We start from the raw sequence: 24,703 nt of genomic DNA, 5'->3' as shown, positions 1-24,703 counted from the left end.
GTGTGTGATTGTGTGAGCGAGTGAGTGAGTGAGTGAGTGTGTGATTGTGTGAGCGAGTGAGTGAGTGAGTGTGTTTGAGAGTGAGTGAGTGTGTTTGAGAGCGTGTGCGTGAGTGAGTGAGTGTGTGATTGTGTGAGCGAGTGTGTTTGAGAGCGTGTGAGTGTGTGTGTGAGTGAGCGTGTGCGTGAGTGTGTTTGAGAGCGTGTGCGTGAGTGTGTTTGAGAGCGTGTGCGTGAGTGAGTGAGTGTGTGATTGTGTGAGCGAGTGTGTTTGAGAGCGTGTGAGTGAGTGAGTGTGTGTGTGAGTGAGTGTGTGCGTGTGAGTGTGTGATTGTGTGAGCGAGTGTGTTTGAGAGCGTGTGCGTGAGTGAGTGAGTGTGCGCGTGAGAATGTGTGATTGTGTGAGCGAGTGTGTTTGAGAGCGTGTGCGTGAGTGTGTTTGAGAGCGTGTGCGTGAGTGTGTTTGAGAGTGAGTGAGTGAGTGTGTTTGAGAGCGTGTGCGTGAGTGAGTGAGTGTGTGATTGTGTGAGCGAGTGTGTTTGAGAGCGTGAGTGAGTGTGTGTGTGAGTGAGCGTGAGTGTGTTTGAGAGCGTGTGCGTGAGTGTGTTTGAGAGCGTGTGCGTGAGTGAGTGAGTGCGCGTGAGAATGTGTGATTGTGTGAGCGAGTGTGTTTGAGAGCGTGTGCGTGAGTGTGTGCGTGAGTGTGTTTGAGAGCGAGTGAGTGAGTGTGTTTGAGAGCGTGTGCGTGAGTGAGTGAGTGTGTGATTGTGTGAGCGAGTGTGTTTGAGAGCGTGTGAGTGAGTGAGTGTGTGTGTGAGTGAGCGTGAGTGTGTTTGAGAGCGTGTGCGTGAGTGTGTTTGAGAGCGTGTGCGTGAGTGTGTTTGAGAGCGTGTGCGTGAGTGTGTTTGAGAGCGTGTGCGTGAGTGTGTCTTAAAGTCTGTCTTAGTGTTGGGCGATATTCCTAATTTTCCAATCGTCATATCGTCAGCCTGTGAGATCGCCGATACACGATCTTATCGCGTCGGGGCGGAGCAATCAGTGGCATAACTTTGTTTTAAAAAGTGGGTGGGACAGTCTCACGAAAATGCTTATAAATAGTACGAGTGTGCAATCTCGTGGAATGTGTACGTCAAAATGAGCTTTGGCTTACAAATGGTAGGCTACGCAGTTTTTTGTGTGCATATGATACACACTTTATGGCGTATTATAAGGGGATGCATCTAAACACAATATAGCGTTAGTGTCCAGATTTTTCACGTGAATAAAGGCATAGATTTGCACCCTTTAAGTCCTCGTATTTTTTTCTCTTTAAAACCGAATATCATCAGTGATTGTACATGAAGAGCAGGGACAGTTTTTGTGCATTTTGTTTCGTGATTTTACCGGAAAGAATAAAAAAGTTAGATTAAAGTGCTCTGCACATGCACGAGCCACGAGAGAAATCTGCACCACTGAAAACGGCAACGAGCGCCAGATCGCCTCTTATTTAACAAACGAAATGACGCTCTTCTAGTTAACCAGATGTGTTGTGTTTGTATTAGTTAGGTTCATCCGTGAAGCAATCCGTGTGCAACTGGTCCGCTGTTGCATACCACAAACACAGCATTTATTCATTATTTTTTATTGAAAGTCCAAAAGTTTTTACTGAACATGGCTCGTCAGAATTGCAATTCTCTTTGTTTACTCTTCTAAGTCAGGTTAACGTACTAGCCTGCATAAACAGCATTTTATTAAATTCATTTATTCATATTTAGATTTAGCTCACACAAGTGGCAAAACATTTAAACATAGGTTATAGCCTTAAATCACAAACATTTTAAATTAGAAACTTACAATAGGCTATTCAAAAACAGCCGACTCTCGTCTTTTCTTTCGTTTTTAAACCATTTAAAGGAAATCCTGCAGTCTCGTTTCCTTGCTTAACTTGAGAAAAAAAGCCATGTGTTGACTTTGAAACAAGAGTAGGCCTATATTTTAAATTATACGCATCTGTGGTTAAATTACTAGATTTTCGCGTCAGTACATGTTTATTTTAATGCGAACAATGTTCTGTTCGTTTTAATGCAGCAACGCAGCGCAGCAAAAAATAGACTCTGTACGAAAACGATCTGTGCACTGCTGCAGACGCAACGCACCTAACGGACTGACGGACCGCATCCGCGTGCAGTGTGAAAGCTGTCACCCGTTAAAATGGGTACGAAAAAAATACGCGCCGCACACGCACTGCAGACGGAGTATGTGTGAAACGGGCTCCATCGGAACGCGTGTTCAGTGCAGCGGGCAACATAATTTCCCACCGCAACCTTCTCAAACCTGAGAGAGTAAACCAGCTGGTTTTCTTTATAGGCTACAAAACATTTTTGGGAATAGATACCTGAATTGCATAACAATAATTGTTGTCTTTAATTGTTTCTGGCCTTGTGTTTGTTTTAGCAATAAGATCATTTGAGTAGCCATATACATTTGAGGTGATTTAATTTTTTTTGCCGTTTTATTTGAGTTCTTTCATTGTGTTTTTTATTTATTAAAGCCTATTTCGTTATTTATTATTTTTAGGCTACCGTCAACCTGGTGTCGCAGCCTGTCTATTTTAACGGATTATTTATTTCTGTAGCCCATACAGCGGGCAAGGGCTAAAACACATTATTAGAAAATACATTGTCTGCTGACATTTAAGTATTTCACTGCACTTTAACAAGAAATCTTAGCTTAACGGCCAGTGCAATATTTTTTGTTCATTGTTGTTCCGTCGTTAAGTCGTTTGAAATAAAGCTGCTTTTACTTTTTGACTGATTGCTCTGTTCAAATTTATAGGCTATAGCCTATAATTATAATATAGCTATTTGTTATTGTATTATTATAAGTATAAAATAAATGTACATTTATGAAAAAAAAAATGCTTTAGCCTGATTATGATGCCGTTTTCGCCGTGGCTTATGTGAATTTGTGAATATAGGGCTAGGTTGATCACCTTGCAATTAAATTCTGAAACTACGTAGTTTTTTAGTCTTTAAAAAACATTTTTTTCACTGAAGAGTAACTCATTTTTACATTTTAAAAGCGTGTGGTGTTGCACTCGCAGTATATGCGGCACAGCCTGTGAGTGCAACACCACCCGCTGTGATGTTGATGTGAATAGTAGGCTAAGCAGAATAAGTACAATTAATGTAATGATGATAATAATAATAACTATGATCATAATATTTTCATTTAATAATGATTTTTTTAAATGTATTATATTCATGGGGAGCGAGCCAAATATCGCCTTGAAATCGCCAACACCTTCAGCTTTCGGCGATCTCTCTGCCTATCGTCGATACACGATACTATCGTCTAACGGCACAACCCTAGCGTGTGCGTGAGTGTGTTTGAGAGCGTGTGCGTGAGTGTGTTTGAGAGCGTGTGCGTGAGTGTGTTTGAGAGCGTGTACGTGAGTGTGTTTGAGAGCGTGTGCGTGAGTGTGTTTGAGAGCGTGTGCGTGAGTGTGTTTGAGAGCGTGTGCGTGAGTGTGTTTGAGAGCGTGTGCGTGAGTGTGTTTGAGAGCGCGTGCGTGAGTGTGTTTGAGAGCGTGTGCGTGAGTGTGTTTGAGAGCGCGTGCGTGAGTGAGTGAGTGTGTGCGTGTGAGTGTGTGATTGTGTGAGCGAGTGTGTTTGAGAGTGAGTGAGTGAGTGTGTGATTGTGTGAGCGAGTGTGTTTGAGAGTGAGTGAGTGAGTGTGTGCGTGTGATTGTGTGAGCGAGTGTGTTTGAGAGTGAGTGAGTGAGTGTGTGCGTGTGAGTGTGTGATTGTGTGAGCGAGTGTGTTTGAGAGTGAGTGAGTGAGTGTGTGATTGTGTGAGCGAGTGTGTTTGAGAGTGAGTGAGTGAGTGTGTGCGTGTGAGTGTGTGATTGTGTGAGCGAGTGTGTTTGAGAGCGTGTGCGTGAGTGAGTGTGTGATTGTGTGAGCGAGTGTGTTTGAGAGCGTGTGCGTGAGTGTGTGTGTGTGTGTGTGTGTGTGTGTGTGAGTGAGTGAGTGAGTGAGTGCATGTGAGTGTGTGTGTGAGTGTGTGAGCGAGTGTGTTTGAGAGCGCGTGCGTGAGTGAGTGAGTGTGTGCGTGTGAGTGTGCGATTGTGTGAGCGAGTGTGTTTGAGAGCGTGTGCGTGAGTGTTAGTGAGTGTGCGTGTGATTGTGTGAGCGAGTGTGTTTTCAGAGCGTGTGCGTGAGTGAGGGAGTGTGTGCATGTGAGTGTGTGATTGTGTGAGCGAGTGTGTTTTCAGAGCGTGTGCGTGAGTGAGGGAGTGTGTGCATGTGAGTGTGTGATTGTGTGAGCGAGTGTGTTTTCAGAGCGTGTGCGTGAGTGAGGGAGTGTGTGCATGTGAGTGTGTGATTGTGTGAGCGAGTGTGTTTTCAGAGCGTGTGCGTGAGTGAGGGAGTGTGTGCATGTGAGTGTGTGATTGTGTGAGCGAGTGTGTTTGAGAGTGTGTGCGTGAGTGATTGAGTGTGTTTGTTTTTAAGTGCGTGTATGATTGAGTGTGTTTGTGTTTAAGTGTGTATGTGTGAGTGTGTTTGTGTTTAAGTGTGTATGATTGAGTGTGTTTGTGGGTGAGAGTGTGTCCGTGAGAGTGTAAGTGGGTGAATGTGTGTGTGTGTGTGAGAATGTGTGATTGTGTGAGCGAGTGTGTTTGAGAGCGTGAGTGGGCGTGTGTGATTGTGTGAGCGAGTGTGTTTGAGAGCGTGTGTGTGTGTGAGTGGGCGTGTGTGATTGTGTGAGCGAGTGTGTTTGAGAGCGTGTGTGTGTGTGTGAGTGGGCGTGTGTGATTGTGTGAGTGAGTGTGTTTGAGAGCGTGTGTGTGTGTGAGTGGGCGTGTGTGATTGTGTGAGCGAGTGTGTTTGAGAGCGTGAGAGCGCTTGAGAGCGAGTGTGTTTGCTAGTGTGCGTGAGTGAGTGAGTTTGTGTGTGTGAGTGAGTCTTTGCAAGAGTGAGTGAGTGTGTGTGCATAAGTGAGTGAGTGTGTGAGTGAGTGTGTCCGACTGTCCGTGAGTGTGTGTGCACGAGTGTGTCTGATTGAGTGTGTTTGTGTTTAAGTGTTTGTATGATTGAGTGTGTTTGTGTGTGAGTGTGTCCGTGAGAGTGTAAGTGGGTGAATGTGTGTGTGTGTGTGAGTGTGTGATTGTGTGAGCGAGTGTGTTTGAGAGCGTGTGCGCTAGTGTGTATGTGTGAGAGTGATTGTGTGAGTGAGTGTGTGTGCACAAGTGTGTGTATGATTGAGTGTGTTTGTGTGTGTGAGTATGTGTGTGTCCGTGAGAGTGTGAATGGGTGAGTATGTGTGTGTGTCCGTGAGAGTGTGAATGGGTGTGTGTGTGTGTGTCCGTGAGAGTGTGAATGGGTGTGTGTGTGTGTGTCCGTGAGAGTGTGAATGGGTGAGTTTGTGTGTGTGTCCGTGAGAGTGTGAGTGTGTGTGTGTGTCCGTGAGAGTGTGTGTGTGTGTGTGTGTGTGTGTGTGTGTCCGTGAGAGTGTGAATGGGTGTGTGTGTGTGTGTCCCTGAGGGTGTGAGTGGGTGAGTGTGTGTGTGTCCGTGAGAGTGTGAATGGGTGAGTATGTGTGTGTGTCCGTGAGAAATGGGTGAGTGTGTGTGTGTGTCCGTGAGAGTGTGAATGGGTGAGTTTGTGTGTGTGTCCGTGAGAGTGTGAGTGTGTGTGTGTGTCCGTGAGAGTGTGAGTGTGTGTGTGTGTGTGTGTGTGTGTGTGTGTCCGTGAGAGTGTGAATGGGTGAGTGTGTGTGTGTCCCTGAGGGTGTGAGTGGGTGAGTGTGTGTGTGTCCGTGAGAGTGTGAATGGGTGAGTGTGTGTGTGTGTGTCCGTGAGAGTGTGAGTGTGTGAGTGTGTGAGTGTGTGTGTGTCCGTGAGAGTGTGAATGGGTGAGTGTGTGTGTGTGTGTCCCTGAGGGTGTGAGTGGGTGAGTGTGTGTGTGTTGTGAGTCTCACCTCCATTGCATCAGTCTGAGGTCGAGCGCATAGCAGATTCTTAAAGCCAATGCCAGAATCATGAGGACCTGACAAACAGAGAAAACATTCCCAGTTTACACACTCCTAATATTTAAATAAATGCAGAGTTCCACAGAAGTGACTACAGTAGTGACTGCAAGTGACGGAAAGAATGAGGAAAACAATATGGAGAGTAAAAAGCAGTATACAAATCAACTGAATTGTTTGTGTGTGTGTGTGTGTTATTACTTGTGGGGATCTCGATGTTCTTCTCGGCCACAGACGTCCTCTTCAGCGCAGGTTTAAGAGGTTTAGGAGAGATGGGACGGGTGGGTGTGAACGACGACTCTTCTGTGGAGATCTACAATTTACACACACACACACACACACACACACACAAACATTCAAGATCATGCCTCAAACAAAGCTGAAAAAGTTGTTCACTGCAAAAAAGGCTTTTCTTACGTAGTATTTTTTTTCTTGTTTCTAGTCTAAATATCTAAAAATTCTTACATTGTGAAACATTTACTAGACAAGCAAAAATTGTTGTCATGTTTTGGGGAAAATTTTTCTTAAAATAAGCAAAATAATCTGCTAATGGGGTAAGAAAAATAATGTTGTCCCCCATAACATGACAATTACTTTTGCTTGTTTAGTAAATACTTCTTGTTTTAAGAATTTATAGATGTTTGGACTAGAAACAAGACAAAAATACTAAGTAAGAAAAGCATTTTTTTGCAGTTTTCCCAACATGACATCATGACTTTGCGTAGACATACACACCACTTTCTAAAGCCATGCGTTGTGTTATCTGTACGCATTTTGAGCTATCCGCGTGTATGTCTACGCCGAAACAAACCATTATTTGTGTGTGTGTCCACAAGGAAAATGGATTTATAAACATACAAATTTGTTTTTTTGAAAATGAAAAAAATGCAGAATGTTTCCTGTGATAGGTAGGTTTAGGGGCAGTGTGTGTGTGTGTGTGTGTATGTGTGTGTGTGTGTGTGTGTGTGTGATGGGTAGGTTTAGGGGTATGGGCAGTGCAGGGTGATAGAATGAAACGGCGTTGATAAACACTCTAAAAAGCGATTATGCGTCTTGATAGCACGCCAAAATGGCATACGAATTGGCGTATCAAACAAATACGCAATTTCATGAGATCAGTTTGGTGTTCTTATGTGCGAGTCAAATAAATGTTGGCACTCTGACCTGGAAGCGAACCTCGTGGCTGACCTTCTGCCCCCCTTCCTCGCTGCTGGGCGTGCTGACCACAGACACACGTTTGGTCTCCGCGTCCGCGCGCTCGCGTATGAACTCCAGCCGCCGCGGACGGCCCAGATGCTGCGTCAGGAGCGCCTGCAGCTGAGCGCGCTCAATAGAGCCCAGCAGGATCATAGACTCTGAGAGAGGGAACATCAAAATCACACATTTATAATGTTGCAAAATAGCCTGCCGTGGTCATACTCCGCTGTAGTGAGAATATGAGTCTGATGCTCCATTGGGCTGTGATTATGGGGCGTTTCAACCCAACCAGGAAAGACCTCGATTGGACAGACCGACAACCAATCAGAGCAACGGAGCGACGCGTTGTCAAATGTCAACAGAGCTCAACTGCACTGTGTTGCCATGTCCGCGTTTTTTTCCACGGGTTGTTTTCTATGTTCGCGGGTTTAAGCGACTATTATGTAATGTCTTTGCTGGTGTTGTAAAAAAATAAAAGAATTTAATGATACTTACCCAACAGGATCATCATTTCAGAGAGAAATAGTGAAGGTGAAATAGTCTTTATGAATGAGTCATTGAATCATTGGTTTACTCAATTGATTTGCTCAACGCTGATTCAATCAAGTTTTGAAGTAAATGGCTCGATTTATGAATGAGTCATTAATAATTGGGTCACTTGATTGATTCGCTCAAATCAGTGATTCATTCAGGAATGAAGTAAATGGCTCTCTTTATGAACGAGTCATTTAATCATTGGTTAACCCAATTGATTCGTTCAACACTGATTCATTCAGGCATTAAGTAAATAGGCTTGTTCGAGATGCATTGGCGTGGCCGATTGATGCATGATATCAAAGTACAGCGAGAGAGATTCGAGAGCAAACGACTCCTTATGCTTTTGAATCCCTACCGCGGTACTTTGATGTAGGGATGGCGAAAACTAAACATTTTCTTGACCGACCACCGAGCCTCATTAGTCGGTTGAAACCGGTTAACCGATTAGTTTAAAATATGCTGCGCTATTTGAAGTAACAGCCGCGAGCCGCGCCTGCTCTCTGCCTCCTGCTCTCTCACACACACACACACACACACACACACACACACACACACACACACACACACACACACACACACACACACACACACACACACACACACACACAGTCCCGGCGCTGCTGCCTCTCTTCCACTCACGTCACTTTTTTAAATAATCCTCTACAGCGCGAAACATGAGTCCCGCAAACGCGCCGCAGAGGAGCTTGTTTGTATTCGGAGGACAATGGCTCCTTAGTTTCGAAATTGTTTGGGTACAAGGTGATCGCGTTGAAAATAAAGGCGTTTGTCTAGCGCGAGAAGCTCATTTGAAACATTTCCGCAACTCGTTTAAGAAAATGACAGCTCCGAAGAGACGCCGCTTTAGTTCGAGGTAGTGCTAACAATAATAAAGAAAGATGATGTGCTACTACTGTATTTAAAGGTCCCGTTCTTCGCGATTCCATCTTTCAAACTTTAGTTAGTGTGTAATGTTGCTGTTAGAGCATAAATAATACCTGTAAAATTATAAAGCTCAAAGTTCAATGCCAAGCGAGATATTTTATTTAACAGAAGTTCCCTTTCAAAGCCTACAGTGAGCGGCCGGTTTGGACTACACCGCTGCACTTCCTGCTGTAATGACGTCACTGGAACCGTTTGTTGACTAAAGCTCCGCCCACAAGAACACGCAAAATAGGGGGCGTGGTCTCGCTGCTCTCCCAGGTCGAGAATAGGAAGCGTTGTTTTTGTAGAGTGTGTTTGTCGTCATGCCATTGAAACGCTGTTATTTTCATCCCGGAGTCAAATCACCTTTGCTTGGCCTTTCCACGGACGCTGCACGTAGAGATCAATGGCTACAGTTTATGTTTAACTCGGTTCCGGAAAATTATAATCACAATTTAAAACTATGTGCAGCACATTTTGCTGAGGACTGCTTCCTCAATCTCAATCAGTTTAACGCCGGATTCGCAGAAAGATTATTCTTAAAAGATGACGCAGGTCCCTCTTTGTCTGGAGAAGGCGTTGTTTATGGTGCAGAACCGGTAAGTGTATTTTATTATTTAAGTCGGTCCGTTTAACAGTTTATGTAACTCATGACACAAAGAGCAACGCTGTTTAGCTTTGTTAACTAACGTTAGATGGTAATGAAACTAATCCGATAAACTTAGTATATAAAAGTGTAGTAATTCATTCAGACACCATCGATTGTTGGTGTTTGTAATGATCAGTTTAAACTCCTGAATAGACAGCTGACCATTCTGAACCATCCAGCAAAAGTCTTTCCTGAGCAGGTTGTAATCGATCCTCTTCGATATTCTCCGGGTCTGATTCCGGCTCAAATTGATAAGGCAATATAGACATTTTTGCAATAACATTGAGCGCGTTATGGTAAGAGGCGGGACCTTTCCGGGCAAAAGTGCGCTAAGCTGCTGTCCAATCACAGCGCGGGAAGCGCTGGCCCAATCAGAACTCGTTACGTGTTTCTGAAGGAGGGACTTCACAGAACGAGGAAATCATCAGGCCGTTTTTAGGACAGAGGAAACAGCGCTGTACAGATAAGTCAATTGTGTGAAAAATACTGTGTGTTTTTACACGCGAAACATGAACTCATTATATTGCACACTGTAAACATAATCAAAGCTTCGAAAACACGCGAAGAACGGGACCTTTAAGCACTGTATCACACAAGTTGCAACTTACATCTGTGTCGTTCTTTTTGGTGAAATGGTCCCCCACTACTTTTCTTTGGACGCTTCATACTGTCGTCTGCCCTGGCTCTTACCTCGAGTGTTTAGCCGGTTTACTTTTTGCAAACCTTGTTGTGAGCACACAAACCCAAACGCTGTGACCTTGTGCCAAATGTTTTTATTGGTTTCTTAACTACAAACAGGCGAGTTATGAAAAATTGAGTGCGAGGGATTTGTTCACTTCACACAAAAAGATTTTGGAATGAGACGGCTAACTGTAGTAGCGTTTAGTCCACTGTCTGTAATAGACTCATTTAGAGATCACTTTTTTTTTTTTACCGACAACTTTGATCGGTTGACGTTGATATGGTCAACCATCGGTCAAACGGTCATCGGTTAACATCTCTACTTTGATGTCACACACAGATTGGTCTGCGCAGCGCAGATGCAATTCGATTCTCGAACAAATCTAAAGGCTCTTTTTAAGATTGAGTCATTGAATCATTAATTTGCACGATTGATTCACTCAAAACACTGATTCATTCAGAGACGAAACACTGCTGTGTGTTGCTCAGAGATGCACAACAGTTCTGCTCTGGCTTTTTTTCGTTGGCAAAATTGAGCAAAAACAGACAATATTGTCTCTAAAATATTACCCAATATTACAAGCACCAATTCCAAATCACATCAATCTTGATAACTACTAATTATTTTGTGAAACATAATTATTAACAAGGGCTAGAGGTGAAAAAAACGTATATATATATATATATAAAGACACACAATAATTTTAATCAAATAAATGCAGGCTTGATGAGCAGAAGAAACTTCTTTCAAAAACATTACAAATAGTAATGTGTCCAAACTTTTGGCCTGTACTGTATGTGTGTGTGTGTGTGTGCGTGTGCGTGTATATATATATATATATAAAGCTCGTACCTGCAGACTCCACGAGTGCCAGTGTTTTGAGGTGTCCTGTCATGAGGATGTCGTGAAGGTCTCTGTAGGTGGAGTTCAGTGTGATATAGTGAACATTTCTGACCATGATGTCCTCCACACGGATATTATACTTCCTGCAGACAGAGTTTCCCACAGTTACACAGTGTTGTAGTACTCGAGCGGTCTTGGTCTTGAGTACTTCTGTAAAGCTGCTTTAAAACTATATGTATCGTTGACAACTTAAATAGTAATGTTGTTGGCATACAAGACATATTTTGTTCCTGTATTGATTGACATTTTGGCAGCATTGTGTGTAAAACAGACGTGCCAATGAAACGAAGACATACAGTGAATATCAATGTGTGTGTGTGTGTGTGTGTGTCCGTCCTGCTGGGAAGTGAATTTTCTGCAGATTCTAACTCAGCAAAAATCGAACTTCCGACACACACACACACACACACACACACACACACACACACACACACACACACACACACACACACACACACACACACACACACACAGTTATGTAATTGTCCTCTTGACAGGTATAAATGTGTCTGTAAAATGCTGCAGATGAGTTTGACACCAGGGCAGAAACACAATCATTCAGAGCATATACCTGTGTGTGTGTGTGTGTGTGTGTGTGTGTGTGTGTGTGTGTGTGTTCTGCATCATTGCTCCCATTTCAAACTTTGAAACCCTGAACATCTGAAAACTCTCAGAAACTAAGATTTGTGTGTTCCACAGTTTGCCATTAGTCTGATGTGTTGCACAGGACAGTGTGTGTTGTGTAACTTTAGACCCTGTTTGCAAACAGATTGTCCATTTACAATAATTAAGAGAAAACGCCATCTCTGTCTGGAGAACTATTGAGTGCCACTCCAGGGCTTGACATTAAACATGTTCATGTGCTTGTCCTTCGGACAAGTAAATCGTTCATTCACTTGTCCGAGTATAAAATTTGCTTGTCCGGAAAAAAGTGTGATATTTTTTTAATTGTGTGTGTGTGTGTGTGTGTGTGTGTGTGTGTGTGTGTGTGTGTGTGTGTGTGTGTGTGAGAGTGTGTGTGTTGTAACTATAATTTATTCTGAAGCAATATTCTCATCAGTGTTTCGATCAGCTTTGACATATTTAAATCTGCATATTTGCGCATTTTTATTTTTTTATTGAATCATTTGAAATGTGTGATATTTTTATCTTTTATAAAGGGCATTTCCCCCTAATCTTATTAAATATAGGCTATGCTTCAGGTTTCGTTTTATATTGTTAAATTTGATCAATACATTAAATTAAATTAAGACACTATAAGGGCTGTTAACAATAAAATTGAATAATTTACACTGAAAAAATACAACTGCATTAAATAATGTTTTGAGATTTGTAGTTTTGAATAGACAAAAATGAAATGTTGGAAAGTATGTTTAAACATGAAACTAAACCTCCAGTAGCTGGCAGCAGGTGGCCGTCTTAATGAGTCATTGAGTCGTTCATTCAAACGATTCATTCAAACACTGAATCGTTCAGTAACACACTTGTTGCTGTGAGACGCGTTACGGTTCTGCTGTGTGTGAACGATTTTCGCTGCTGAAATCGAACAAAAGCACTCAATATTGCATCTAAAATGTAAGTGACTTTAAGTGAATGTAAATGTAAGTGAATGTTATTAATTGTTTATGAAGCTGTCATATGAAAGCAGTGTCAGTTTCAGTCGTGATGGTATTCAGGAAACGGCTTAAACGCTCTAGAGTTGTGATTTCTCCTCGAGAGGCTGCACGAGTGTCAACAGCGCGACCTTATTATCGTCAGTTCATCTTATATTATTATCGACTATCGATCGCCACTTACACTAAATTAATGCACAATCATTCTGGCATTTTGGCTATTCGCTAGTTATTTTTTGTTTTCAGGCTTTTGTCCGTCGGGCAAGTAAAATTATTTTTCACTTGTCCCTTCAAAAAATCCACTTGTCCCGGACAAGCGTTAATGTCGAGCCCTGCACTCAATTAAATGAAGGAGAAATGTATTAATGCCAAAGAAAAAAAAAAAGGAAATCAGTTTGAAAATTAACAACAAAAAGTTAAAATTCAAAAAGTAATAATAATAAAATAAAAATTATATATTTTAATTGCATACATTTTTTTCTTTAGTCATTACAGCGGTTTAGTTATTAGTTCTGAAACTCGGAAGTGAATTAACATTTAAGCCACAAGTTTCTTCAGGAGTTTTTAAGTAACACAGATTTGGATTTATGATTACACAAAAAAAAATAAAAAAATCTTACTTGTTATTTTTGTCTTGTTTTCCAGTACAATTATCTAAACAAGATACATTTACTTGAGAAGCAAAATGACTGAAGTTTTTCTGACATATGCCTTTGCTTAAAATGGGGTCAGAAAATCCAACGTGTTTTTTATTTGAATTATGTGTATTTTTCGGACCCCATTGGTATATATTTTTCTTGTTTTAAACACAAACTCACTTAATTAGGATGAGAAAACTTGACTTGCTACCTTAAGTCATTTCATTTCTCAAGTATATTTAAGTTTTAGATATTAGTACTGGAAGACAAGACAAAAATAATAGTGAATAATAGAAAATAATTTTGCACTGATAAAAATAATAACTGTATTTAAAGATTCTTTTCTTACAATATAATTACACAGCCCATTAATTAATTTGTTTTGTGTTTTAATTTTAATTACTTTTATTCAAAGTTTTAATGATTCTGTTATACTTAGTGGTTTTTAATGTTTTGGTCCTGTCTTGTTTTAATGTTTTTGGTAATGCTTTAATAATATTTTTTATACGTTTTTATTTCAGATTAAGTAATAGTTATTTTGGCACATCAAGTTAAAACTAAATGATGTTGCTTTGACAACTAGCTAAAATAAAATAAGTTTAGGTTATACATGTTATTTTATTTAGTTTTAAGAAAGGAAAAAGTTTTTATGGTTTAGTTTAATTTAACTATAATGACCCTGACACAACCAGATTTAAAGATGAATTTTGAGGTTGTTGTATTTTTAAAAAAAAATTTCATTGTAATATGCATCTTAAAGGGTTACTTCAGTGATTTAGCATATGGCTTTGTATCAGTAGAAACCCTGGAGTATATTCGAATGATCGGGTCTTTCCCCCCTGAGACGAGAGATTTATGCATTTTGTTTCTGAAATACTCAGATGACGCAAATATCATCAATTTGCTTCATCAGAAAAATGTATGGCCAGAGGCTAAAGACTACAGCCAGTAGAGGAGCTCACCCGTCCATGGGGGGCGAGATCGCACTCACAGCGCTCAGCTCATTCATGTAAACGGAGCGGTGCGGAGCAAAGTGAGTGTTTCAACTTCTCAAATTAATTCCTATGAAAGTTAATCTTCCAAAGGCATGAACTGAAAACGCGCCAGACTGAACATGAGCAGTAAACGACTGCCGCGAGTGTGGACGCGTTTACCTCAGCTCTCATCACGAGAGCTCATTCAGCTCATCACAATGAATGTAATCTGACTCCTGCAGCGTTAGTGCTGTGACTCCCTCAGTGGCTCACTCACATTATATTGAACACACACCTTCAGTTTTTAATGGTAGTGTCTGTTCTCTAACTGAACTGATTTTATGAAGATGAACGCGGTGGGAAAGTGATCCAGTAGCCGTGGCTTTGTGAGTGGCCTTGTAGGGCAGTGAAGCAATGCATTCTGGGAGTTGTAGTCTTTCATCCCCATGAGACAAAAATACATTTTCTGTCTTTTTCTCAGTCTAGAAGGCACCAAATTCAAAAATAATTTCACATTTCTACTACATTAATGACCCAGTTTAAATACAGATTAATCTTCCCAGCGCTGAAGTACCCCTTTAACTAGTTGCAAATCAAGGGAATGACTTGATTGACTGAGTTAAAAGTGTGTTTCTACATCTGTATTCTGCAGCACTCTGCGGGAGAAGATATGGTGAAGCCGGACAGACAGACAGACAGAGAAACTCACTCGTGGTGACCCCAGCCGAGCTCAGGCAGGTAAGGCAGCTTCTTAATGCGTATTATGGAGTCGTAGATGGATGGCTGAAGACTCTGAGCGACGGCGTTGGCGAGAATCACCGCAATCATGATGGGCAGAATGTGACTTATCTGACCCGTCAACTCAAACACGATCACGGCCGTGGAGACGGTGTGTGTGACCGCTCCGGATAACGCCGCCGCTCCTGAACACAGAGAGAGAGTTATTTTGCAAAAAGCACAACATTTCGTTTTTATTAGGAGTATACACAAATAAAAGTACCGCATTTTCCGGACTATAAGTCACACTTTTTTTCATAGTTTGGCTGGTCCTGCGACTTATAGTCAGGTGCGACTTATATATCAAATTTAATTCATACTGACTGACAAGAATAATCATATAGCCGCGAGAGGGCGCTCTATGCTGCTCCTGTAGTCTACCCCAGAAAAAAACCTCTTAACTAAAATATTAACTTAAAGACAACAACTTAGAAAGACTGAACACAAACAAAATGCCCCCATAAAGAAAGTCTTATTCTGCAAAATACAAACAGCATGTAGTAAAATATCAAGTGGAGAATGATTCACACAGCGCTCGTCTCACGCGGCTGAGCCTCTCCCGGCAGAGAGTTCAAGCATCTGTGGACTCGTTCCTTCAGCTCTGGCCATCTTGCTTTCAGTCCGCAAGTAGCTTTCTTCTTTTTCTTCATTACAGTTAAAGTAACGTCTGCTTTTCGCCTGTCCCTTACAAGTTTCTCACTCACTTCAAACTTTCTTTCTTCTGCTCGGTTATTTATAGTGAGCGGGCACGAGCGGGTGCTCGCATGCGCGCGGCTCCCGCTCTGCCCTAATGCGACTTATAGTCCAGTGCGACTTATATATGTTTTTTTCCTCTTCACAATGCATTTTTTGACTGATGCGACTTATACTTCGGAGCGACTTATAGTCTGGAAAATACGGTAGATACTTAACTGATTATAATGATGCATAACACTTGCCTGAATGATACAAATCAACAGTTATTTGAGTCTCTTTGGCACTGATAAGCAAAAAAACAAAGCCGATCGCGTCGGCGCGATCATCGAACTCTAGGGATTAAAGCACAACTGCGAAGAAAAATGAACTTAGGGGTAATTAACAGATGGTTAGCGAGTAGATCGTTCTCTGGGATGCGTTTTCATGAAAATCGAATGTAAAGAGTTTTATCTCTAAAAACAGATTAGCTTAAAGCGCTTGTCTATGGGGCATAACTTAAGCGAAATTAAATCGCTAGTTAATACCACTAACAAGGCTCAAAATCGCCTCACACTAACACGGCAGCATAATGAGGGTCCCTACATGCAAACCGAAGCATTGAGAACTTTGTAAGAGTACAAACAGTTTAATAAGAAGATACTTCATAAAGACAGTCCATTACGCGCTTACAGACGGCGGCCATCTTGGAAAACAGTCTCGACGAGTCGAGCCACGAACGTTTTGTTTTGTCAGTTATGGCTTATTTTGCTTCCATAACATGTCTTTCAGGCTAGTGCAAAAGAAAACATCCCAAATACACTCTTAAGTGTTTATTTTAATGCACTTTATCTATTTGCGTCTATAGATTTTAATTACAATACATATCTTCAAAAAGTTTCTCCACTTCCGCTGCACTTACGTACACCAAAACGTACAGTTTTATTCCCATCTTTATTCTGAAGATTTTTAGAGAGGGGTTTGCTCATATATCATTCATTTGAATTTGAACATTTTGTTCCTAAAAACACAGTGAAAATATTTTCTGTCGACAGTATTTTCTGATTTCTGAGTGATAAAAAGATCCATGGTAAAAACTCTACTATGTCAACAAGAGAGAGAGTTTTAACATCATGAATGAAAAACTGTTTTGGTTCACTTTAAATTAATAAAGCAAAAAGAAAACCAACAATACCAAATGAGCACAACCTCTGGACCAATTCAACTCATGCTCAGCTTATTTAAACTCGTGAATTGACAAGAGGAGGAATAAACTCAATTGAAACTCAAAGAAATGTAATAGTCAAACATGCACAATACTGATGTAAACTTATAAACAGTCAGTAAATATAAATGGATAAGAATTTAGTCATCTTTGTTAATGTTAGTTAGTAAAAATTTAATTGTTCATTGTTTGCTCATGCTGACAAATACAACCTTTAATTTTAACTCTTTCCCTGCCAAACACGGAAATTTCCGTTATTTGTGAGACACCGTTTCCAGGCCAATAACGGAAATTTCCGTGTTTTCACTATCTGACGCTAGTCTTTGTAACCCATATCGGTTTTTTTTTTAACTCTTTCCCCGCTAGGGGGCGCTATTGCGCATCTTCTGAATGAGAGTACTGAATCTCCTGATCAAAACACACGCGAGTGAGATGCAGTGAAACGAAAGATCGCATGTAATCATATGCATATGAAAAGCAACCTGATCATCATCAATAAACAGCATATGAATCAAAACTGCCTAATGTTACTGAATGAAATGTGTACCCAGGACTGTGTAAGCATTAGGAGTGTTGATGGACTCGATCTCCTCATCTGCGTTTGATCATCGCTCTGAATCTGATCTGAGTCAGTCTTTCACAAAAATGTGATTTTCTCAGCTTTTTGTTGAAAATTTAGCTTTTTTTTTTTAAACCTACCCATATTCAAGTGTTGATAAAAAAGGAATGCATGAATGTAACGTTTTTTTTTTTTGTTTAAAAGAATAGGGTCAGATCTTTATTTTGATATATTGCATGCGCAGATATTCATTACACAAAATATTCTATGGGCTATTACATTTTTGTGAAACTTGTCAAAAACCCTGGCGGTGGCTGGCAACTTTTTTTTTTAAACGCTGGCAGGGAAAGAGTTAATAATAGTAAATGTTGAGATTAACTAAGATTAATAAATGCTGTAGAAGTATTGGTCATTGTTATTCATGTTAACAAATGAAACCTTATTGTAAAATGTAACCAAAAAAAATGTATCTAAATTGTATACATTTATTGATCTATTATTTATTTATATTTAACGCACAATCTAAGTAGAAATATTAAAATGTTCTATTTTTTTTTACACTTCTCTAAACCCTTCTCTATATTGTATATTAAACGCTAAGTAAAATAATAAGCATTCAAGAGGGGTTATTGTTATTTCATAATTAAATCTAGTGGCTACTAATCAAAGACTTCCTCTTACTAACAATCAAAACAAACAAACACAACTAAATCAATGCCTCTCAAAATCACTACGGCAACACTGAGGCAATTTCCATAAAAGGTCATTAGCTGCAATGTGTGTGTGTGTGTGTGTGTGTGTGTGTGTGTGTGTGTGTGTGTGTGTGTGTGTGTGTGTGTGTGTGTGTGTGAACATGTCTGTTAAAGCACCCCACGTGTATGAGCATGTTTTATTCTCACCCACAACCGCGTATCCTCCAGGAACTATGGGATAGATGGTTCCGTCTGTATTAATGCCCTCTGGAAACCACGCGGCCATACTTTCACCCACCAAACGGCCAAATGCAGCACCTAAAACACACACACACACACACACACTCTTAGGTCACATTTTAAATCTCCATCATTTCTGTTTAAATATAGCACATAAAATATTTTGAAAAATGTAATATTTTAAAGACAAGATACAAGAATTTTTCATGCACAGCTTTGTCTTCTTTCTGACAAAATACACTTTTAAGTGTTCATTTTATTGCTCTTTATCTATTTGCGTCTTTAGATTTCAGCTACAATTGATATATTTAAAGTCTGGGAGGTTTTCCTCCACTTCTGCTGCACTTACATAAACCAAAAGTTTTATTCCCATCTATATTCTGAAGGTTTTTACTGAGGAGTTTGTTCATTTATTGTTTACCTGACGCCGGCTTCACACTGCACGCATAAGCAGGGCGTAGGCAGCGCGTGTGTAAAGCAGTAGCAGCGCGCGCACTTTTTGCTTTCGCGCAGTTGAACCGCGGGTTGTGTTGAGTACTCTATAATGGGTAAGTTTGCATTTCTCTTTAATGTATTTGAAATGGAAATAGAGCAAAGGTTTATCATGAAGCTAATTTTATTTTAAAAAATCGATTTTATAACACTTGTTTCTGATGTTTTTTATTTCGTTTAGTGCGAGTTTTTGATAGAAGAAAGGCCATCGCACTAAATGTCCATGAAAAGCACACTGCTAAAAAGAGAAACTTCAGGAAATTGTTTTGAAATATTGGATAGGCATCACGTTTACATGCATTACCCATCATAAACCTCTTAAAGATAATTCATAAATGACTGTAATAACTTCTTAATGATATACTGTAGGCTAAATGAGCAAATTATGACAAAAATAATGACAAAATAACGCACATCATAGTCGACCTGCATGTCTACTGTATTTGTGCTATATTAATGTGTGTATATTCTATTTACCTATCCATATTTAGTTGTTCGTTCGTGAGACAACGAAAGATTGTCAAAAACACTTTTAAATGACTTACCATCAGCACCAAGAGCCGCTGCAGGTTCCTCCCATGCCTTTTCCTTCACATGCAAGTCTTTATAAAGCAAATTTTGTGGATCATAGAGAACTGTGTGCTTCTCAACCTCCACGATGAGAAGAGCCTGTGGCACCACGTGCTTTTGTTTATTGTTTCTGTATTTATGCCAGCATATAGGCCTAGTTATAATATATACATAATTTCATTCATATTTAATTTAAGCTAAACTGTAGGGCTGTAACGATATGCGATATGAAATCGAAATCGCAATACGCAGGTCCACGAACCTGTATCGCGATGTGTGAAGGCAGAATCGCGACACACCCCTTCCAACTCCCAGAATTATCCTTCCTGTCCAGGTCCAACTTTTAAGTCAGCAGTATGGCAACATTTCAGCTACCCGGTGGAGAACAAGGATGGCAATCGTGTAGTTGACAAGACCCACACAATTTGCCGTAAGTGTTTCAAGAAGCTTCCCCAACCGGCTGGCAACGTGGTGTGAGCGTGGCGTTTCTGTTGCGTGTCATCCGCGGGGCGGCTGCGTGGCGTTTTCTCTTTCTTTGCACCCCAGAAGCGTGTCTGACGCGGCGCTTCTGTTGGTATTGATGTACAGGAGGCCCTATACTTCATGTTAAATATATATTGCCTATTGGTACCGCAAAGAAAACGTTGGCAGTAGCCTATTGACCATACAGATATATGGTATTGACGGCAAAATAGGCTACAGAATACAGTTTTGTCCCCCCCATATCGAGGTTTGTATCGTACCGTGGGTCAAAAATCGTGATACGAACCGAATCGTGGGTTTGGTGTATCGTTACAGCCCTACTAAACTGGCATACATTATTTAAAGGTCCCGTTCTTCGCGTGTTTTCGAAGCTTTGATTATGTTTACAGTGTGCAATAAAACACAAGTTCATGTTTCGCGTGTAAACACAGTATTTTTCACACAGTTGACTTATCTGTACAGCGCTGTTTCCTCTGTCCTAAAAACGGCCTGATGATTTCCTTGTTCTGTGAAGTCCCTCCTTCAGAAACACGTAACGAGTTCTGATTGGGCCAGCGCTTCCCGTGTTGTGATTGGACAGCAGCTAAGCGCACTTTGCCCGGAAAGGTCCCGCCTCTTACCATAACGGGGCGATGCAAGCGCTGAATGCGCGCTCTTCTCCACGTGGGAGAGCAGCGAGACCACGCCCCCTATTTTGCGTGTTCTTGTGGGCGGAGCTTTAGTCAACAAACGGTTCTAGTGACGTCATTACAGCAGGAAGTGCAGCGGTGTAGACCAAACCGGCCGCTCGCTGTCGGCTTTGAAAGGGAACTTCTGTTAAATAAAATATCTCGCTTGGCATTGAACTTTTAGCTTTATAATTTTACAGGTATTATTTATGCTCTAACAGCAACATTACACACTAACTAAAGTTTGAAAGATGGAATCGCGAAGAACGGGACCTTTAAAATTAGTTTTGTAGTTCAGGCAAAAACTTATGGCTGTGACTTCGGTTTTTGTGTAGCACTTTTTTTTCCACAGCGCCGGATGTCATATGGTGACTGAGAAACACACGGAACACTTCACTAAATTATTTAATGGTGAAATGAATATTATTTTTCGAGTTAACCAGGTTAATTTTGATCAGAACAATGTAATGTGGCTTTAATTCATCGTGAGCAGCGTGTCAAAAATAGACCTGGCGTCGAAACGATCGCGGCACTGACGCTTCTGCTCCTGCTCCGCGCCGCGCCGCTACCGCCGGTGTGAATGCACTCATCTGTTAACATGAGCGCCGGAAAAAAATACGCCTGCTTACGCGTGCAGTGTGAAACCGCCGTGATATATATTTTATATGCTAAAGACATGGTGAAAATGGGGTGTTTTTCTATCCGTTCTCAGTATTTCCTGACTAATAGGGTGATACAATATTTTATCCAAAATAAACCTTTCACTCTAATAGATCATCAATATTTAACAATAATTTGAATTGGATAAGTTTTATCCAATAGTAAGATTTATATTCTATTTATTACATAAATTCAATCCGATAATGCCTCTTTTGCAAATTTAAACATAATATTTCAGAGAACTTGTGAAATAACACGATTGTCTTAATCGACTGTGATTAATCAACTATGCTAAGATTTAGTAGTTAAGTTTTTTAACCCTATTCACCTGGAATAGGGTAAACAAAATGCAATATTTGCCTTTAAAAAAAAGCAATATTTTAAGAAGAAAAAAAAAGCATACTTACCAATGACAAAAACAGGCATGAAGGCTCCACAAGGTACAGGAAGTGTTGTGGCTAACGCAGACATCCAGAACTATACGAGAGAATACAGCAACACTCGTTTAGACACAAACACTTTCGTAATATCTCACCAAAATCCAATACCTCTGAAACAACTTTTGTGCTGATGTAACCAGGGTGAGAGGAGAATATTAGCTAATAATATCATCAGTGTTGAGGGATTAACTAACTAAAGGTGCTAAAGCTATTATCTTGGGTAGAATTCATTTTTCAGTACTATGACAGTAATTCATTTTTTTCCATTAACAAGCTACTTTTCCCAATATGTAGTGTAGTGTGAGGAAATTACATAGCTGGTTATTACATATCAACAGCAGCGACACACCTGTATGAAATTAAAACAGCCCAGAGCAAAAAAAAGAGGGGAAAAAGTGAGATTTTCCAACAGTTAGTTGGGATCAGCGAGTGTGTATCACGTATCAGGCCTGTCTGCACACTGCAAAAACTGCTTATTTAGTTGTTTCTTTCTTGTTTCCAGTCCAAATATCTAAATATTCTTAAATCAAGATGTATTTACTAGATAAGTAAAGTGACAAGATATTTTTTTTCTTGTTTTCTGGGGGAAAATATCAAAATTAAGTGAGTTTTTGCTTAAAATAAGACAAGAAACAAGATTTCAATCAGAAACAAGATTATTTTTCTCACCCCTTTGGCAGATAATGCCTTTTTTAAGCAAAAAGTCACTTCATTTTGATTTGATTTTCAACAAAACAAGAAAAAAATATCTAATGTCATTTTACTTTTTATAGTAAATGCATCTTGATTTAAGAATTGTTAGATATTTAGACTGGAAACAACAAGACAAAATGACTGAGTAAGAAGAGCATTTTTTTGCAGTGCGTGCCTGCAGCCGCTTATCTCTACACGGCAAAAAAAAGCTCTTCTTATTTAGTATTTCATTTTTTATTTCTGGTCTAAATATCTAACAATTCTTAAATCAAGAAGCATTTACTATACAAGTAAAATGACATTAGATAATTTTTCTTGTTTTGTTGAAAATAAAATCTAAAGGAAGTGAGTTTTTGCTTAAAACAGGCAAAATGATCTGCCAATGGGGTGAGAAAAATAATCGTATTTCTGTTTGGGACGGAAACAAGAAACAAGATTTCAATCAGAAACAAGATTATTTTTCTCACCCCATTGGCAGATCATTTTGCCGGTTTTAAAGGGGGGGTGAAACACTCATTTTCAGTCAGTGTCATGTCAATCTTGAGTACCTATAGAGTAGCATTGCATCCTGCATATCTCCGAAAAGTCTTTATTTTTTTTATAATTATATAAGAAAGATGCGCTGTTCCGAGTCTTTCCGAAAAAAGCCGAGCGGGTGGGGGCGTGTCGTGTGAGCGGAGCTAAATAATGACGTGTGCTCGCTGCTGCTATTGTGTTGAGTCGAGTGCGTCGTAAAGCTGTGTCATCCCTAACAGCGGGAAAAAAACTTTGTTCAAAATAAAAATATGGCTTTTAATCAGATACAGCCATACATCTATGATCCGGAATCAGACCCAGAGGCTGCAGTTGACCAGGAGCAGCAGCAAAAACGACTAGAGCAGGACGTCTCTATGTGGTACAAGTTATACACTAACTATATAATATGCTTAGCGGCTTGTGTTATTTACATATTTATACTTGAATTATATCGTCGTATTTTTGTCTTTGAAGGTGTACATGTGGGAAGTGCAGTTGTGCACGTGTGTTTACGCGTGGTTTGTGTAGACAGTAAGCGGACTGGTTTTGCACGGCAGGCTAAGTTAGTGTTTACATAGAAAGACATGGAATAGTAGCGCATTTGAATGAAGAAGCGCGCTTATTTAGTTCAACATATTTCCCCACTCTTTGTGTATTGTTGTTTGGAGTGCTTTTACAATACACAAACATAAAGTTACACATATAGTGGCCAGCTAAACAAATGTACACGCACTACACATCGCATGCTCCATTGATCAATTAACTATACGTGATCATGTTTGGGCTACTTGATGAGCATAGGCAAAGACACAGACATTTGAAGCAGTCTCACTCACCGCCTGCGGTTCTAACGTTGGGACCTTTATCGTTGGGACTGCTCCATCATTCAGCATTAGGCGATTGGAAAAGCCGGCGTCGAGCTGGGCCTTGTTTATGAAACAGTCGGCACCGAAATGCAGCGAACAGATATAAACATTCGCGCAACTCAGTTGCTGATCCGGAAGAGCAAATTACATCCACTGTTGCCTTAACGCGGGGTTTTTGGGGAATCTGTGCAGGACTGTCTTGGTCTGGCAACCAAAAACGCACTTTTTGATGTCATTGTTAATTGTGCACATTACCTGTGCAGCGCAGCCTACGAGCGCTTTGATGGGCGTAGGCTGTTGCTTTCGCTCTCTCCCTCTCTCTCTCTCTCTCTCTCTCTCCCTCGCTCTCTCTCACGCGCTTCCGGTAGAATTGTCCGTAAGGCCCATACAAGGAAATTCCGCCCCCATTAACGTCAAAGGGGACGCATGATCGCAAAAAACTTGCCGAAACTTATGACTAACCGGAAGTAGTATTTTTGACAAAGAAATACTCCCATCAAACGTCCACCTTAACTTTTGAAACTTTGTCTATGTTTAGTATGGGATTCCAAGTCTTTAACAGTGTAAAAAGATCAGTATGCATGAAACAGCATTTCACCCCCCCTTTAAGCAAAAACTCACTTCATTTTCATTTATGTTGTTTTATTTATCTAGTTAATGCATCTTGATTTAAGAATTGTTACTCTGTAAACCCTAATGTTGTCTTTACTTAAACAAATCAAGTATACTCAACTTATTAGGGTTTACAGTGTATATATTTAGACTAGAAACAACACTGTAAACCAGTGTTACTCATTGCACGGCTCGCGAGCCTCATGCGGCTCACCAAGCTTTAATTTGCGGCTCGCATTATATCACATGTGAATGCGTATCAATAGTACGAGTGTGCAATCTCGTGGAATGTATATGAGTTTTGGCGTGCATGCTACGCAGTTTTTCGCGTGCATATGATACGCACTTTATGGCGTGTATATGACACGCTCTTGGATGGGGGTGGGGCGTATAATACGCGTATTATATGCACGCGA

General features: G+C 40.5%; 1 protein-coding gene across 3 annotated transcripts in view; it reads right to left on the bottom strand.

The window, feature by feature from the left end:
* clcn2c (chloride channel 2c) overlaps positions 1 to 24,703 on the bottom strand; it is a 143,748-nt gene that overhangs the window by 25,478 nt on the left and 93,567 nt on the right. For all 3 annotated transcript variants that reach the window (XM_067451413.1, XM_067451415.1, XM_067451414.1), the window contains exons 13-19: positions 21,568 to 21,637; positions 18,255 to 18,365; positions 14,832 to 15,045; positions 10,847 to 10,980; positions 7,173 to 7,363; positions 6,210 to 6,321; positions 5,961 to 6,028 (exon numbers count right to left, since the gene is read on the bottom strand). In XM_067451413.1, coding sequence (XP_067307514.1) covers positions 5,961 to 6,028; positions 6,210 to 6,321; positions 7,173 to 7,363; positions 10,847 to 10,980; positions 14,832 to 15,045; positions 18,255 to 18,365; positions 21,568 to 21,637 — 900 coding nt within the window. The remainder of the gene's footprint in view (positions 1 to 5,960; positions 6,029 to 6,209; positions 6,322 to 7,172; positions 7,364 to 10,846; positions 10,981 to 14,831; positions 15,046 to 18,254; positions 18,366 to 21,567; positions 21,638 to 24,703) is intronic.

The sequence above is a fragment of the Pseudorasbora parva genome, chromosome 8, assembly GCF_024679245.1.
Source record: "Pseudorasbora parva isolate DD20220531a chromosome 8, ASM2467924v1, whole genome shotgun sequence".
Lineage (NCBI taxonomy): Eukaryota > Metazoa > Chordata > Actinopteri > Cypriniformes > Gobionidae > Pseudorasbora > Pseudorasbora parva.
The sequence above is the reverse complement of the archived record's forward strand: the minus strand, read 5'-3'. Positions and strand labels throughout refer to the sequence as shown.